General features: G+C 44.8%; 1 protein-coding gene across 5 annotated transcripts; it reads left to right on the plus strand.

The window, feature by feature from the left end:
• Window positions 1-496: 496 nt before the first annotated feature.
• NCOA4 (nuclear receptor coactivator 4) lies at window positions 497-12,766 on the plus strand. Of its 5 annotated transcripts, none has more exons than XM_069019192.1 (10): window positions 497-547; window positions 6,046-6,199; window positions 6,669-6,809; window positions 6,930-7,018; window positions 7,480-7,588; window positions 8,181-8,252; window positions 8,642-8,788; window positions 9,010-10,020; window positions 10,336-10,425; window positions 10,987-12,766. In XM_069019192.1, the coding sequence occupies exons 2-10, from the start codon at window positions 6,059-6,061 to the stop codon at window positions 10,990-10,992; spliced, it is 1,806 nt and encodes a 601-aa protein (XP_068875293.1). In that variant the 5' UTR covers window positions 497-547; window positions 6,046-6,058; the 3' UTR covers window positions 10,993-12,766. The 5 variants fall into 5 exon arrangements, with proteins under 5 accessions (XP_068875293.1, XP_068875292.1, XP_068875291.1 ...); XM_069019191.1 differs by lacking the exon at window positions 497-547 and adding an exon at window positions 636-705; XM_069019190.1 differs by lacking the exon at window positions 497-547 and adding an exon at window positions 3,420-3,572.
• Window positions 12,767-14,083: the final 1,317 nt, after the last annotated feature.

Consider the following 14,083-nt stretch of genomic DNA (forward strand, 5'->3'; position numbering starts at 1 on the left):
AGGATCGAACCCCCAACCTCGGCGCCATCGGCTCCGCGCTCTGACCAGCTGAGCTGATCTCCTCGCCCCTGACCAGCTGAGCTGATCTCCTCGCCCCTGACCAGCTAACGCGCGTGGGCAGCGAGGAGTAACTGGATTCTTTTCCCAGCTGGAAGGCGGGATGGCAGTACTGGGAGGTGTTCTGCCGGGCTTCACACTTGCGGAAAGGAAAACCCAAAACCTGTACTGTGTAAAGCCAAACCAAGCCACGTACACTGGGAGATTTCCGGTGGACACGCGGAAGGCCCAAACCGGTGGCTCGGCCCATGGTACACGTTCTGTGCTCCGGGGATTTGCCGTGCCGGGTCGGCCGTGATTCCCGGATTCTGGCTGCCGTGCGGAGCCGCAGCAGCACCAGCACAGCCCCCGCCGCTCCCTCAGCGCCGCCGCAGCCCCTCCGCCGCGCCGGCAGGGGGCGCGCGGGGCGGCGGTCTCGCGAGAGCGCGCGGGACTGGCGCGGGCCGGCGGGCGGACGGCGCGGGGCTGAGGGAGCGGCGCGCGGACGGCGGTGAGGGAGCGGCGGGGCCGGCGGGGCCGGGGAGGCAGCCGGGGGGGATCCGAGAGCAATCCCGTAAAGCATCCCGTAAAGCATCCCGTAAGGCACCCCGTAGGGCACCCCGTGCCGCGCAGCGGGAAGCGCCCAGGCAGCCGGCCTGGATCGAGCAGGTCGGTCGGGAAATGGACGCTCCGCGGCGCTGGGCTCGCACGGGACACGGAGACGGGGTTTTGGACTGATCTCGCCTCTTCGTGTCCCGGAGAGGTTGTGTCGCGAGCGCTCCTAAAGCCACGTCTCTGATTGCAAAGGCAAAGTCTTTTGTTAGCAGCTGCGCTTCTCAGAGGTTATATAAGCATAAATGTCTGGGTTAGGAATGGTCGGGGTTTTGCCGCATCGTGTTTGTTGAAAGTTTGTCCGACCTGTGTTGTTCGATGCCGGTAAGTGGTGTGAGCCAGAGCTTCCAGGGGTTTGCTAAGCAGTCTGACAGCTTTAAACTCGGTGTTTATGGCTGGGACTAAAGAGAAAAGCTGTCAGAGGAACAAGGTTGCCTTCCCTTGAGACTTTGGGTAAGGTATGCAGTCACGGGAGGGAAGAAAGCTGGCAGCCATGTGAAAACCACTGTTCATCACGGTGTAAGTGCATAACATTGGATAGATGGATGTGCAGAGAGCCTGGCAGTGCTATCTTTGGGGCCATATGCTTCACTCAGGGCTAGGGATTTGTTACTTGTTTTCCAAAGGGTTTTCAGTGCAAAAGTCTGGAAGATAATTGTGCTATAATGTGCAATCTGTGTTAAGATAAGTGTGTGTCTTTCCCACTCTGGGGTATTGTCACACTTTGGTACTGTCAGTAGTAATAGCATAGAGATTTCAGGCCTTCATATTCAGATACTTTGTGATTTCACTTATATATGCCTGTTGTGCATGAAACATACATTTATGATAGATGGAATGAAATGGTGATCAGACTTCTTCACAGCTGCATTAGTGACTTGTGACTGTTCATAGCCCAGGTCTTGTGAGGGTGTCTCAATACAAGTACGTTGTGCACTGGCTGGGCTATTTTGGGGCTAAAATAGGCAGAAAAGGTAGTCACATGTGTTCAGATCTGTGCCATAGACCATATACTGTACAGACAGGTGAAAACTACCCGAATTTTAGAAAATGTATTACCTGAATTGTTACTATTCCTTAAGGTGTTTATTTCACTGTCTCTTACTTGGAACTGTTCAAGGTTTTTTTTTTCCTTCACACGGCTTGTAACTTAAAAAATAGGGTGTTATATATTTGTTTTGGAGTAAAATAATCCCCTCAGCTGGAGCAGCGTACAGATACTGGCACGTAACACAGATACTGCACTGTACAAAGTGCTTGTTATGTTTGGATGTAAATGGGAAGTTCCAGGATTCAACTCGTGTACTTAAGAGTACTTCACTCCCTGACCACAGCTCCCACGTACCTAATTTGGGAGAGCTTCTTAAGAAGAACTACTGTTTTTTGGTGGGGTAAGATGGAAATCCATGGGGATTTCAGTTCGAACAGGCCAGCTGGTTTAAAGCCACATAAAGACAGGTCAGAGAGGCCTTTGGAGCAGCCTTGTTCTGCCAAATGGAAGAAATCATTCCATATTTATAAATAGAGCCTGTTTGATGGGAGGTTTCATTCCCTTTGGAAGCTTTTCCCCAACAAAGGCTCTGCACAGCCATGCTTTTGAGGTGACCCATTTGAAATGGAAAACAATGCTCTTCCCAAGGGCAGCAGGGATGGTTGTGCTGAGAGCGAAAGCTGGTAAAACCAGTTTCCTGCTGGCCTGTTTGCAGACTGTGCAGAAGAGGCAGGGTTGTCTCCTCCTCTGCTCCCCAGCCACCAGATACTTAATTAAAAGCTAAAAATTATTTTTTTCCAGTAGTTTCTGACCTATGGAAATTACCACCTCAGGGGTGGAGTGTAGGTAGCCAGGAGGTTGCACAGAGCACCAGGAGAAGTAATACTGTGAGCAGGAGTTGTGGCTGCAGGGTCTTGGGGTGACAGCTCTCCAGCAAGCCAGAAGTCTTCCTGTAAAAACTGGTAGTTATTTTCCTAGGAACAATAATACCATCTTCCTGCATCATTCAGGCAGTTCTTTTGGTTTAATGGCTATAACATTTTTACTGATAACATGCAGGTGAGGACACCTACATCGCCCATCCCTGGGAGTGTTCAAGGCCAGGCTGGATGGGGTGCTGAGCAGCCTGGTCTAGTGAGAGGTGTCCCTGGCTATGGCAGAGGGAGGGGGACGAGATGATTTAAAGGTCCTTTCCAACCGAGGCCATTCTGTGTGCTTTCCTGAGCTGTGTGTGTGAAATTGTGGAAGCAAGAGTCGATGTGACAAGAGTTGTGTATGTGTGCATGTCATTTTGGTCCTTCCAGGAGCTAACTTGCATCCGAGAGGCTCAGGATTTCCGAGTGTCAGGATTTCCGGCACGGTGCAGGCTCAGTGCTGGATGGGGAGCCTCACTGCTGGGCTGTGCATGGCCAGGGACGGAAGGTTGAGCTCGGCAGCTGGGTCGGCTCGCAGCTCTAGCTCTTGCTGCTGCATCCGCGCTGGATGCCTTGGTGCTCAGGTCTGCTTTGTTGTTGCATTAAGAAGGCACATTGCCGCGCTTCTGAAGTTGCAAGAAATAGCGGTTTTGTTGCAAAACCTTGAGGTTTCGCGGTTTGAACTGCTGGTGGGATGCTCGGAGGCACTTGGTGTTTTGCAGAGCGGATGCGGCTCGGCTCGGTCCCCGCCCGGCACGGGGGTCGCGGCCGGCCCCGGGCCCGCCCCGGCGCTGCCGACGTGCGGGCTCGGCCGGGCGCGGTGGCCGGGGCGGGGCGCGGGCTGGGCCACCCGATAAGGCGCGGGGCCGCTCCGGCGAGCCAGGGCTTGGAGTGGCATTTGCAGGGTTGGGTGCGTTCTGGAAAGCATTCCGGAGGCCGTGCCTCAGCGGAGCGGGAGCCTGGGAATGGAAGCCTTGTTATAAACAGGACATTGTGGGATTGCTTCCTGAGCGCGGAAAGTAAGTGCGAGCTTGTCTGGTGGGGGGTGTGCATCCCGTGACGCACGTAGCGGGGACTAGGGGGACCCCCGTGTGCTTGGAAACAGTTTGGTGGCACGGAAACGGCCAGAACAAGTGCCTGTGTGTTGCAGCTGTGTGTCTTCTTGCAGAAGTAATTGTATTTTGTTACTGTTGAGGCGAAGTGTGTGAACGCGGGTGTTTCAGAGCATGTGACCTGAAAACATCTTAAATTCCCAGTGCTATTTGGGAGTAACTGGGAAACAAGGAAATAGGTGCTTGCCCTCACTTAGTTTTGTTAGAGGTTTGTGGAAATTGAAAAGAAAGGTGGATTGGCTCTCATGCTCAACATGGGAGTTTTACTGGCTAATTTTCGACGAAGCCTAAGAACAGCCATTTTAACAGGAGCTGGCTGGCTGGAGGAATTAATTCAGTATTCATTCTCCCTACACATTCCGGAGAGAGTCTCTTGCTATCATCGAAAAACAGGAAAAGCAACAAACAATAGTTTCAGAGATCATTAGAGAAGCGTGTGCAAGCTTCTTTAATTTGATTGTGCCATTACGGTGTTGCTAATGAAGAGTATGATAAAACAGGTTAACATAATTTTCACAAGAGTTTTAAGTACATTGTCTATTGTGTGAGCAAATATGATAGTTACATTTAACCTTTCAGACTTTGACTTGTTATGTGAGAATATAATAAATGAATTAATAATCAATATGATTTTTAAAATTTACTTTTGAGTTTATGATAGTTTTTAAGGTATCTGATATCCTTGTTTTCTTGGCTGGGTGTATTGCTGTAATCTACTTACATCTGAGGACTAGGGCTCCTGCTTACACTGTTGGCTCCTACCTCCTGTAGGTTGAACGTGAGAGTTGAAAAGCAAGCTAAAGTCTAAGGAGTGTTGTGAGGAGAAAGGTTAGCTTACCTTTTTTTGAACATGACTAGCATGGTGAAGATGATGAAACCGTACAGCAGTGAACCTGCGAAGGAGTTAGGGTGTGCAAATACCAGGACAAAACTGGCATTCATAGCACAGCATGGAGAATTATGTATTTTGGACTTCTGCACCCTGTCTGATTTGGTGCAAAATAACATAAGCGTAAAAATTACATTTGAGTTCTCTTCTCTTGTATTTGTGCTCTGCAGTTCCTAGAAGATGAGATGTTATGGTGAGGATGGGATTGAGTTGTGTGCAGGGTCTTGGGGTGGCTTCTGTGCCTAGTCCATGTCTCATATCTGGAGGCACTGGAGAGACAGGAAGCCCATGGTGTTGAGGGAACTAAGGGAGGTGCAGCCTCTGCTCCTGCCCCGCAGTGACCATTGCTTTCTCTGTCACCTTGCACTTGCAAGCCACGCTTAGCCCTCTCCTATCTGAAACACACTTTAATATCTGTCTGGTGGATCTTGGCTGTAGAAAGATTTTTGGGTTGCAGTTTATATGATCATGAGGCTTGGAAATTGCAGACTAATAGCTGCTTAGGAACACAAGCTCATGGTTGTCTTGTATTCAAAACTACTTTCACTTCCGTCTAGAGCAGTGGTAAAATCTGTGACATTTTAGATTGGCACATGTGTACACTTTAAATCTGCTGGGAATTTCCATAGCTGTCATTGCTGAGGACTTGTCTTAAGTAGAAGGAATACTATGAATGTTTAGTGCTTCAGGAATCCCATGAAACTGACGGGAGAATTCAAACTCTTCAGTAACAAAATAATCCACTGTTGAGGAAAAGTGCTTACACTGATCCTTCCCATTTTTACTAAAAATCCATACTGTCTTTTCCCCCTTACTTGCAGAATCCTTACCAGTATAACTTCTGTAGAAATTTTGTATTTGAGCCCCTTTTACTTGAGACTATGCTGAAGCTGACTAAGTTACCACAGCTGTGACCAGGACAAAATAATGGGTAGCTGTTAAAAGTTGTGGCATTTGCAGCTTAGTAAGGAGTGATCTTTGTAGCAACACATGGGCTTTCAGTTGGTGAAACTGTATTGGAATTTTCTCCTTTATGGGAGCCAGCTCATTTGCCTGCAGAGGAAAAATGGGTGACTGAAATATTTCCTGCCCCCGGCTGGGCCATTCTGCCCCAGCTCCAGCATTGCTTCTGAACCTTCCCCTAACCATCCCCTCAGCTCTAGAGTTTGCTGGCTAGGCATAAAAGCAGGAGGAAGGTGGCTGGCAGGGGAGGATTGCCTAAACTCCTGCAGCTGAAGCTGTTGTCAAATATCTGTTGGTTTTCCTGTGATTGTGCAAATTCTGCAGGCTGAGGTGTTTGAGAGACGGCTGTTGCTCCTGGAGGAGAGCTTTATCTATGTTTAGAAAACTTGCATCTGTGTAGGGTCTTAGGGGGTTTTTTGTTCACCTTTATAGTGAAGTAGAGCAGATGGTTCTTCATATGATGCTGTTCCTCTTCTGTTAAAGAGGAATAGAAACTATTAAGAAATAGTTTTTTCCATTGTGTTTTAGGAACACTTCAAGAATGAGTCCACCACAAGATAGAAATAGAAATTCCTGCAGCAGTGAGACTCTGGCAAAGTGCCTTCAAGCAAAGAAGGACTTGGAAACAGCTATATCTGGAATTGTCAAAGCTGAACAGCAGATTAAAGAAAACTGGCGGGAGGTAATTTAAAATTCTTTATCTAAATTTAAGTCCTTCTTAAAGATGTTTTAATAACTAACATGACTTCAATGAAAGTTTCTATTATTCCAGAATACTTACTATTATCACGGTGGTCTGAAATTTTCCTAGCGATTCACAAACACATTGCTGTGTCATTTGGCCATGCTCTTCTTAAAGGTATTCCTGTATTACTAGCTTAGGCATGCAGAATTTCCAAAAGCTGTTGGTTGAAAGATGAGAATAGAGAGAGATTACAAATAACATTATTCTTTGATACCTCTTTAAAGGTAGCCCTGGAACTGTTACTGATCTGAGTCATGTGGTGCTGTGGGTGACTGTGATGAATTTTTGAGAAATAAATCGCTCTAAAAATACCACTTGCCACTGACAAACAGTAGTTTGTAATCAGTGCAGCACATGCTTGTTCACTCTGCTTGACAGATGTAGAAATGTGCGTGTTCCCTGACAGGTGAAGGCCAAGATCCACAGCCACATCAGCCGGCAGCTGGAATGCCTGCGCAGCCGTGAGGTGTGGCTCTTCGAGCAGGTGGATCTCATCCAGCAGCTCAAAGAGGAGGCCTTGCAGCAGCAGGCACAGCAGCTCTACTGGGTGAGGCTTGGTTGTCAGTTGCTGCACCGGCATTTTCAAGCAAACTTTGTCCTTGCAAGCATTGTCTCACTTTTGATCCTGGAAGCTGAAACAATAATGTGTGTTTTGTCTTCCATGCAGTACTTGGGACAGTTCAATTGCCTTATTCATCAGCTGGAACGCTCCTACAGTAACGAACTGGCAAACCAGATTTCAGTTTGCCTGGAGAGGTAAATAGATTTTATGATGCAAGTTAACACAGTTGGGTTTATTTTAACTTATCAATTGAATCTGATTTTTTATTCTAACAGAACTAATAATAGATCTCACTGTTCCTACATTTTTAATAGTTCCTAGAAATAAGAACTTCAAAAAAGTCTGAAGTGATAAACCACGACTATAATGAGCAGGAGAGGTACTCACTTATCCAGATTATTTCAAATATTAGTTGTTGATGGCAGCTGAAGTAAGAAGGTGAAACTTGTGTTTTGCTGCCAATTTATTCTATTCTTCGTTTGTAGATAGCCATTTCTTTTTTGTATGCCATATTAAAAGTCTTTTTTGTTACCTAATAACTGCCAAGTAGCTTGAAAACTTTTTTATGAAATAATGGACTGACTTCCAAAACAGAATGGATGAAGAAGATAGTAATTTCTTTTTTCTTTCTGTAACTATCACCTTACTCTTTCAGACTGGAAAGTCTTACACTTAAACCTGAAGAGTCTTCCATCCTGAATTTTGAGGCTGACACATCTTACCTTCGCCAAGCTATTACCTCATTTGGTTCCATTAAAACAATGGTAAGCACCAGGACTTCCCTGGGTTGGAATACTTGCCTCAAAGATTTATTTTCAGTAGTGCAATCTATTCCAAGTGCTATTTTTGCTTTTAGTGACAGCTTGAATGGATCCTGTGCACGAGTAATATAATTTTAGCTGTATAATAAATACACAGTGGTTTATTAATTGTTGCATGTAGTTCTCACTTTCACTGAGTTTAGTTATGTATATGTTATTTTAATGTATTTTGGCAGAGGCTGAGGGAATGACTACTGCATTCTTTCTCTATTCCAGTAAATGAAAATTTGTTACTGTTCTCTTTAGCTAGCAATAGTTAAAGCATTGTAGATGCTTTCTGTTATAGAAGTATTTTGGGATTCTTACGTAAGCAGCATATTTCCTGTATTGTTGGAGACAATTCTGTTGAAGGAAGCAGACTCAAGGTAGTATTTTTATAGTCAATCTTTCTCCATTCTGTTTGTAAATGTTGAGAACATTGTTAGCCATGAAGCACTGAGCAGTTTTAACTGTGCTTTACTTCTGCTTTATTGTAGAATTTGTCTTAGAAACTGGACAAAACGGAGATTTAAATTAACGTTTACTTTTCTTTCAGCAAACCTCAGAGAGAGAGAATGCTTCTCCCTGGTTCCCAGGGCAGAACTGTGCCCTAATGAACTGTGAGCAGGTAAGCTTGACCTGTGTCTGTGAGTGTTTAATTGCATTAGAGAAAAGAGGAGAACTCAAGCATGTTAAGTGAGCTTGAGTAATGGCTTGTGTTTGTTTGTTAAGATACTTGAGTAGCCAGTGGCTGTGGTGAGCAGAGTGATCTGACACTGTAGCTGCTCCAGGAACAGACAGGCAAGAACACAGTGTGAAAGTGTATATGGAGTGTGACTGACAATTTTTAAACTGAATGTTCCTTGATGTTGGAACTATCCAATTCCTATGGGTTTTTTCGTAATTAGAAGGGACTGTGTTTCCTTTAGGTGCAGAAATACTGATGCCTGTGTTGATGTTCACCATAGATTGGCTCAGCAATTAGTCTTTCTCCTAACGAAGGACATTCTCTCTCAGCAGCAGACACTGTGTGGGACAGTGAGTGCCTCTCTGGCTGAGTGGTTACTCGGAAGCAGGCCTGTGGGTGTGCGCCAGGCTCCCTTTGTTCCCAGCACCAATCTTGAGGAATGGGTTACGCAAAAATGTGTGTCAGAGCCCAGCCAGGTAAACCTTTTGTGCACTAACCTAGTTTTTAACAGGGGAAAACACAGTATCTGATTGCAGGCAGAATGTGGTGGGAATGAAACCTTCTGTAGAGCTCTTCATTGTCTCATGTTCAGCTGATGCTTTGGCACTTACTAGCTGAATGCTCCGAGCTCTATGCAAACAGTAACTGAACATTGCCTTTCAGTTTTAATAGATGAATTTCAATGTGTCTTTACTAGGATTTGAATTCTTCCAAAGTCTGTTATTTTGAGCAAGCCTGGGGAAATCTAAAGGATTTGGAGAACTGGCTCCTGCACAATCAGCAATGTGATGTTGCTGGGAAGACAGAGTCCCCTGGTCGCAAGGACTCCACCTCTACTCTCAACTCATCCTTTTCCACTATTGGAAAGGTGGAGGAATTAGAATCCCTTGGACAAGAAGAGATGGACCTTTCTGACTGGCTGCTTACTCCTGACACAGAAAATGGAAGCATTGCTTCAGAGGAGAAATGGAAGAATGAATTTAAACCTTTTAGGGAAGAATGCAATTTGAATGATTGGCTCCTCAAAGCTGAAACATGTACCAGTTGTTGTGGCAGCCAGAGCAAAAGTGTGGAAATTGAGAACCTGGGAAATCTGAAGTGCCTGAACGAGCATCTTGATGGAAAGAAATCGCCCACTACATCTGCTGTAAATGCTTGGCTTCTTCAGCATCCCCAGGCCCCCTTTAAAGTGGAAGATGTGTGCAAAGCTAATGATCTGTGTGCCAGCTTTTCAGAATGTGTGTGTGATGAAAACTGTGGAAAAGAGGCTCTTTGCAAATGGCTTCTGAAGAAAGATGGGAAGGACAAAAACGGAGTTCCAGTCAGCCAGAAAGATGTACCAGACCCTGAGCATGAGAAGGCCAAGTTTCTTGCCAGTTCCTGGCTTAGCCCCTCAAAGCAGCTCCCAGGGGAACCTGTGAGTGCAGAGAAAGCAGATTATTCAGCAGAGGTCGCAGAACCCTGGAAAGCATTGCTCGAGAGGCCTCTGACAAGCTGGCTGGCCAAGACTGAGCACAAAGCAGAAAGCACAGAAGAAAAGGAGAGTCGGGAAAAAGCAGACAAGAGTTTCAAGAGTCCTTTCCTAGACCTCCTGGCTCCATTCCACCTCCCCTTAAATGTAAACAGTTGGGTGTTGACTTCAAATGACCAACAAAATGCAAACCCACCTCCAGTGGAAGATAAATGGCTTCTGCGCAAGAAAGCACAAGTGAGCATAAGTTTTTGATACTTTTGTGTCTTATGTGCCAGGTTTATTGCTTTACTGAGTTTAATGACTTCCTTTTCTTCCTAAGTCTTAGCTCTTCTGGATAATACTGACTGAAGATTTTCAGGTTTCAGGGTCTTTTAATGTTTTCACAATTATTAGTTACTTAGCACTAAACAAGTTAATATGTTGTACTAAATGAAGAAAGTATTAATCTCAAAGACTCAAAAATCAGATTTGGTTTTTTGAACACTTTACAGAAGATACGTGAGAATGTAATTATGTTCGGGTTGGTAATTAAGGTGACTTCTCTTTCAGGACTTTGGCCTTCCTACAGTTTGTGACCTTTTTGCCTGTATGAAACTCAGTGGAGATAATGAAAAATGGCTGTATCGGTCTCCTTTACAGGTAGGATGCAGAATGTATTAGAACAGCTAAGCCTAAACATAACTTGGGGGTACAGAACACAGACACTGGCAGCTAATGGTCATCCTCAGTTCTTTAAATGTGATGTTTAACAGTGTAGTAATTCCCTCCCCATAGACCTGTTTAACAGCTTGGACCATTCTCCTTTGTTATTATTCCTCCTCTCTTGATCACAAGCTGGGGAGGGAATTACTTCTGGTCTTGTGTAAATCTCTCAACTGATGGACACTTGGTAACTTCCATTGCAACTAAGATGTGGAGTCAATGTGTAAATTTCCAGGCAGCTTCTTTCTTATCTCAGTAATGTATTTACAGCTGACATCATGTTTTTCCTTTCTGATGATAACTCTTTGTAGTTGCTCTTGAAATAATGAAAGTGGTCCTTAGCAGGAGTACTTCAAACCCTAAAAGGCAGGATACTCAGTTCTAGGAGGAATATTAGTATCACTTTCTTTCCAGGGTATCTTATAGTTGTTTTTTTTTTTTTCCAAAGTGTTGCTTTCTGTTTATCAAAGTGAATAACCCTATTTTAAATTTGTTTAGATGTGAAGAACTGGAAGTGTTGAAGTCATCCTCTTCCTGCTCTCAATCGCACATCATGCTGAGTGACTGCAGCCAGCTGAGTGCTTGTGTTTTGTGTTAGGTTGTCTGCTTTCTCTTCTAAAATTATAACAAAAAGAAAGATTCCTTATCTAACAGAGTTACGGTGCAAAAGATCCCTTTTTGTTGTCATTGATTCTGAAATGTAAACCCACTGGGCATAAGCAATCTGATGCAATAGAGGTGTTAGCAAATTTCTATCTGTTATGGGAATACAAGGATCTTTAATGGGTTGTCACTTGAAGTATGTTGAAGCCAGTGCAGGTGTAAAGCAGAATATTCCTGGTGCTTGTGGAACATCCACCTTTGACAGTGACTTCAGAAGTGCGGCTGTTCCTTTCAGCTGCTACAACTTTGTCATGCATTGGGTTCCAGCTTACTTAGGCTGTACTTGGAAGCAATTGGTTTTATGGAGCAGTTGCTCACTGTGGAGGTTTCATTTGCATCTTGTGTTGGTACAGTTCCCAGCTGAGTATATGTAGTCCAGACTTTGAAAAAGACATGGATTTATGGGACCTAACACTCGACAGGAGACTTACTTTTGTATCAAAACTTTTCTGTGTATTTTTGAGCCTTTCAGAGAACAGGGTAGGGTGCTAATTTTCATGCACCAGTAGATCAGACCCTACTGTGTCCCCAGCATTTACAAACTATTTGAATGTCACTGAAAAAGCTGTAAAATGAAATGTGTTTCTGTTAGTTCTAGATATTTCATAATGAATTTTTATTGATTGAACCACTGGAAAGCAGGCATCTTAGCCACATAATATTTAAAGGTAATATTTGGGGAATAAGATACCTTTCAGCAGATTGATGTCATGCTGCTTAATTGGGAAACACTGACTTGGCAACCTGTAGCTCCTACTGATGCAGTTTAAAAGTATTTAATCTGTGGTTTCCATGTGGTTATGTATGTGAAGGTGGGGTCCAGTAACTCAGATCTCCCTGAAGCTGTGGATATAATATGAGCAATACCTCTTCAGATATTTAGCCTTTTGAGCCTGTGGGAAAGAGTGCAAAGACGTTAGATGAAAACGTGGATCATGTCTCTCAGGCTCCTTGGAAAAACTGTGAAGTTCCATTGTTTCTGGTGCAGCTTCTACTCACTTAACAAATTGCTCTTAATGACTATGAAAATAGGCCCTCCCTTCTCCCCATCCCTGCTGCCTGCCTGGGACTAAAAGTGATTTGAGTTCTTCACAACCCTGTAGAAAAGAAATTAAGATCCGACCTTGGTATCACTCTGCAGTGTGAACACATTCCTGTCTGATTGAGCCTGTGCATTCATTTAAAAGTAAGTTTTTAGTCTGAGAAGGGGAGACTGCACATCTGAAACCAGGCCCTGAAAGGGCTTAACATCAGCAAAACACTTGAGGCTTTTGTACTTTCATAGCCAGGGCTTTCTGCGGGAGGCAGAGAGGTGTTTTAGAAGTTCACTGTCCCCTTCACACGTGTCTTTGTTGCTGCATGGGAAGACTGCACTGTGACTAACTCCAGTAACAGCCTGATGTGATCAGCAGTTGGAACTTAATGAAGGTGATTGATGTGCAGCCCACCTCTTCTAATTAATTCCATATAGTTGTCATTGTGTGCTTCTTTGTCAGTTCATTATGAGCCTTGGGGGTATGTATTCCTTTACTTACTCAACTGACTTGTTGTCACTAATTGATATTTATGTAAAACATTGATTAGACTTTTCCATTAAAAAATAATTGCAACCAAAGTGTGTGTTATGTCGCATTTACTAGACGGTTAACAAAAACTGCTGTGGTAGGTGTCCAGTTTGCCTCTGTCTGGAAGCTGCTGCAGTTGTGCATCCATCCACATGGGATTCACGTGCTTTAGTTCATTCCACCACTGCTGGAGCTGCACTGAACTCCCAAGCAGGGAAACTCTGGGAGCAGGCACACCCTTACACACTTAGTGGGAAACTCCTGTCAGGCACTGCCCCACTGCAGCTTGTGTGTCTCAGTCACCTCTGCTTTGCTCAGCTGTTGGGAGAAATAGAGACTTGGACAAAATGACCCATTTGCTTTTTACCACTCTTGAATACTTCAAGAGGACTAATGGATTTTAGTAGCATGTGGTCCTTTTCTCCCGTGGCTGAAGAACATCTGTGGTCTGGCTGTGCAATTGGAAGTCAGTTCCTCTCTGCCTCCCTGGTGTTTGAGTATCAGCCTCCCTGCATGATTGGTTCCTCCACTGAGGATTTTCCAGTATTTACACTCCACCCTGCATTGTTCATTAAGAGAACATTTACAGCTGGGCCTGGCAGCCTTTCAACCATGACACCTTATACTTCATGTGGGGGTGCACACACACACACATTTTTTTAAAGTGGACTGGAAGTTCTTTGTTAGAAGTAGTCACATGCAGAACTCCTGAATGTGTGTCCTGAATATTTAGCTTTCAAAGACAGGGAAAAAATACTTTTAAATTATCCCAAGACAGGAGGACAGAGTAGCAGGAACAGAGAATGCTATTCATAGGTTCTCAAATGGCTGAACTTTCTTTGAACACGCTGAGATATGTGATCGATGGATGGAATGTACAGAGGAATGCTTCCTTCCCTCCCACACTGCTGTGGAGCAGGGTGGTTACAGGTTCCTGGGCCACCAGCTCCCTCAACTCCTTGTCCTCAGGCCAGCTGTGGGGTGAGTGGGGCAGCTGTTCCCACAGGACAGGGAGAGAGGGTGGCTGACAGAGGGGGAAATACCCTTGAGGAACACACAGCAGGTATTAATCATGCTGGGAAAATACCAAAAAGGGTTGGGGTACCCCCCTGGTGTCCCTGCACTGGCTGGCATTCAACAGCACAGACCAATACTCACAGAGTACACAAAGCTCCACTTAGATCAGTTTCCTATCTAGAATTTATTAAGCACAGGGGTAGCCTTCTGTTAAAGCATACAAAAGGACTTCCCCCCTCCTTCTGAAGTCCCGTCTTAGATCACAGGAAACAGACGATGAACACTGGATCATTTTTCTGCCTTAACATACATTTGCCTCCTGCTTTCAAAAGCTGCTTCTGCTTTGGGGT

The sequence above is a fragment of the Aphelocoma coerulescens genome, chromosome 6 (genome assembly GCF_041296385.1).
Source record: "Aphelocoma coerulescens isolate FSJ_1873_10779 chromosome 6, UR_Acoe_1.0, whole genome shotgun sequence".
Classification (NCBI taxonomy): domain Eukaryota; kingdom Metazoa; phylum Chordata; class Aves; order Passeriformes; family Corvidae; genus Aphelocoma; species Aphelocoma coerulescens.

Excerpts from the sequence above, each read along its gene's own strand:
- NCOA4 (XM_069019192.1), top strand. The coding sequence starts at position 6,059 with ATGAGTCCACCACAAGATAGAAATAGAAATTCCTGCAGCAGTGAGACT. Across the intron at positions 6,200-6,668 it reads TTAAAGAAAACTGGCGGGAG|GTGAAGGCCAAGATCCACAG; the intron begins GTAATTTAAAAT and ends GTTCCCTGACAG. Across the intron at positions 10,021-10,335 it reads TTCTGCGCAAGAAAGCACAA|GACTTTGGCCTTCCTACAGT; the intron begins GTGAGCATAAGT and ends CTTCTCTTTCAG.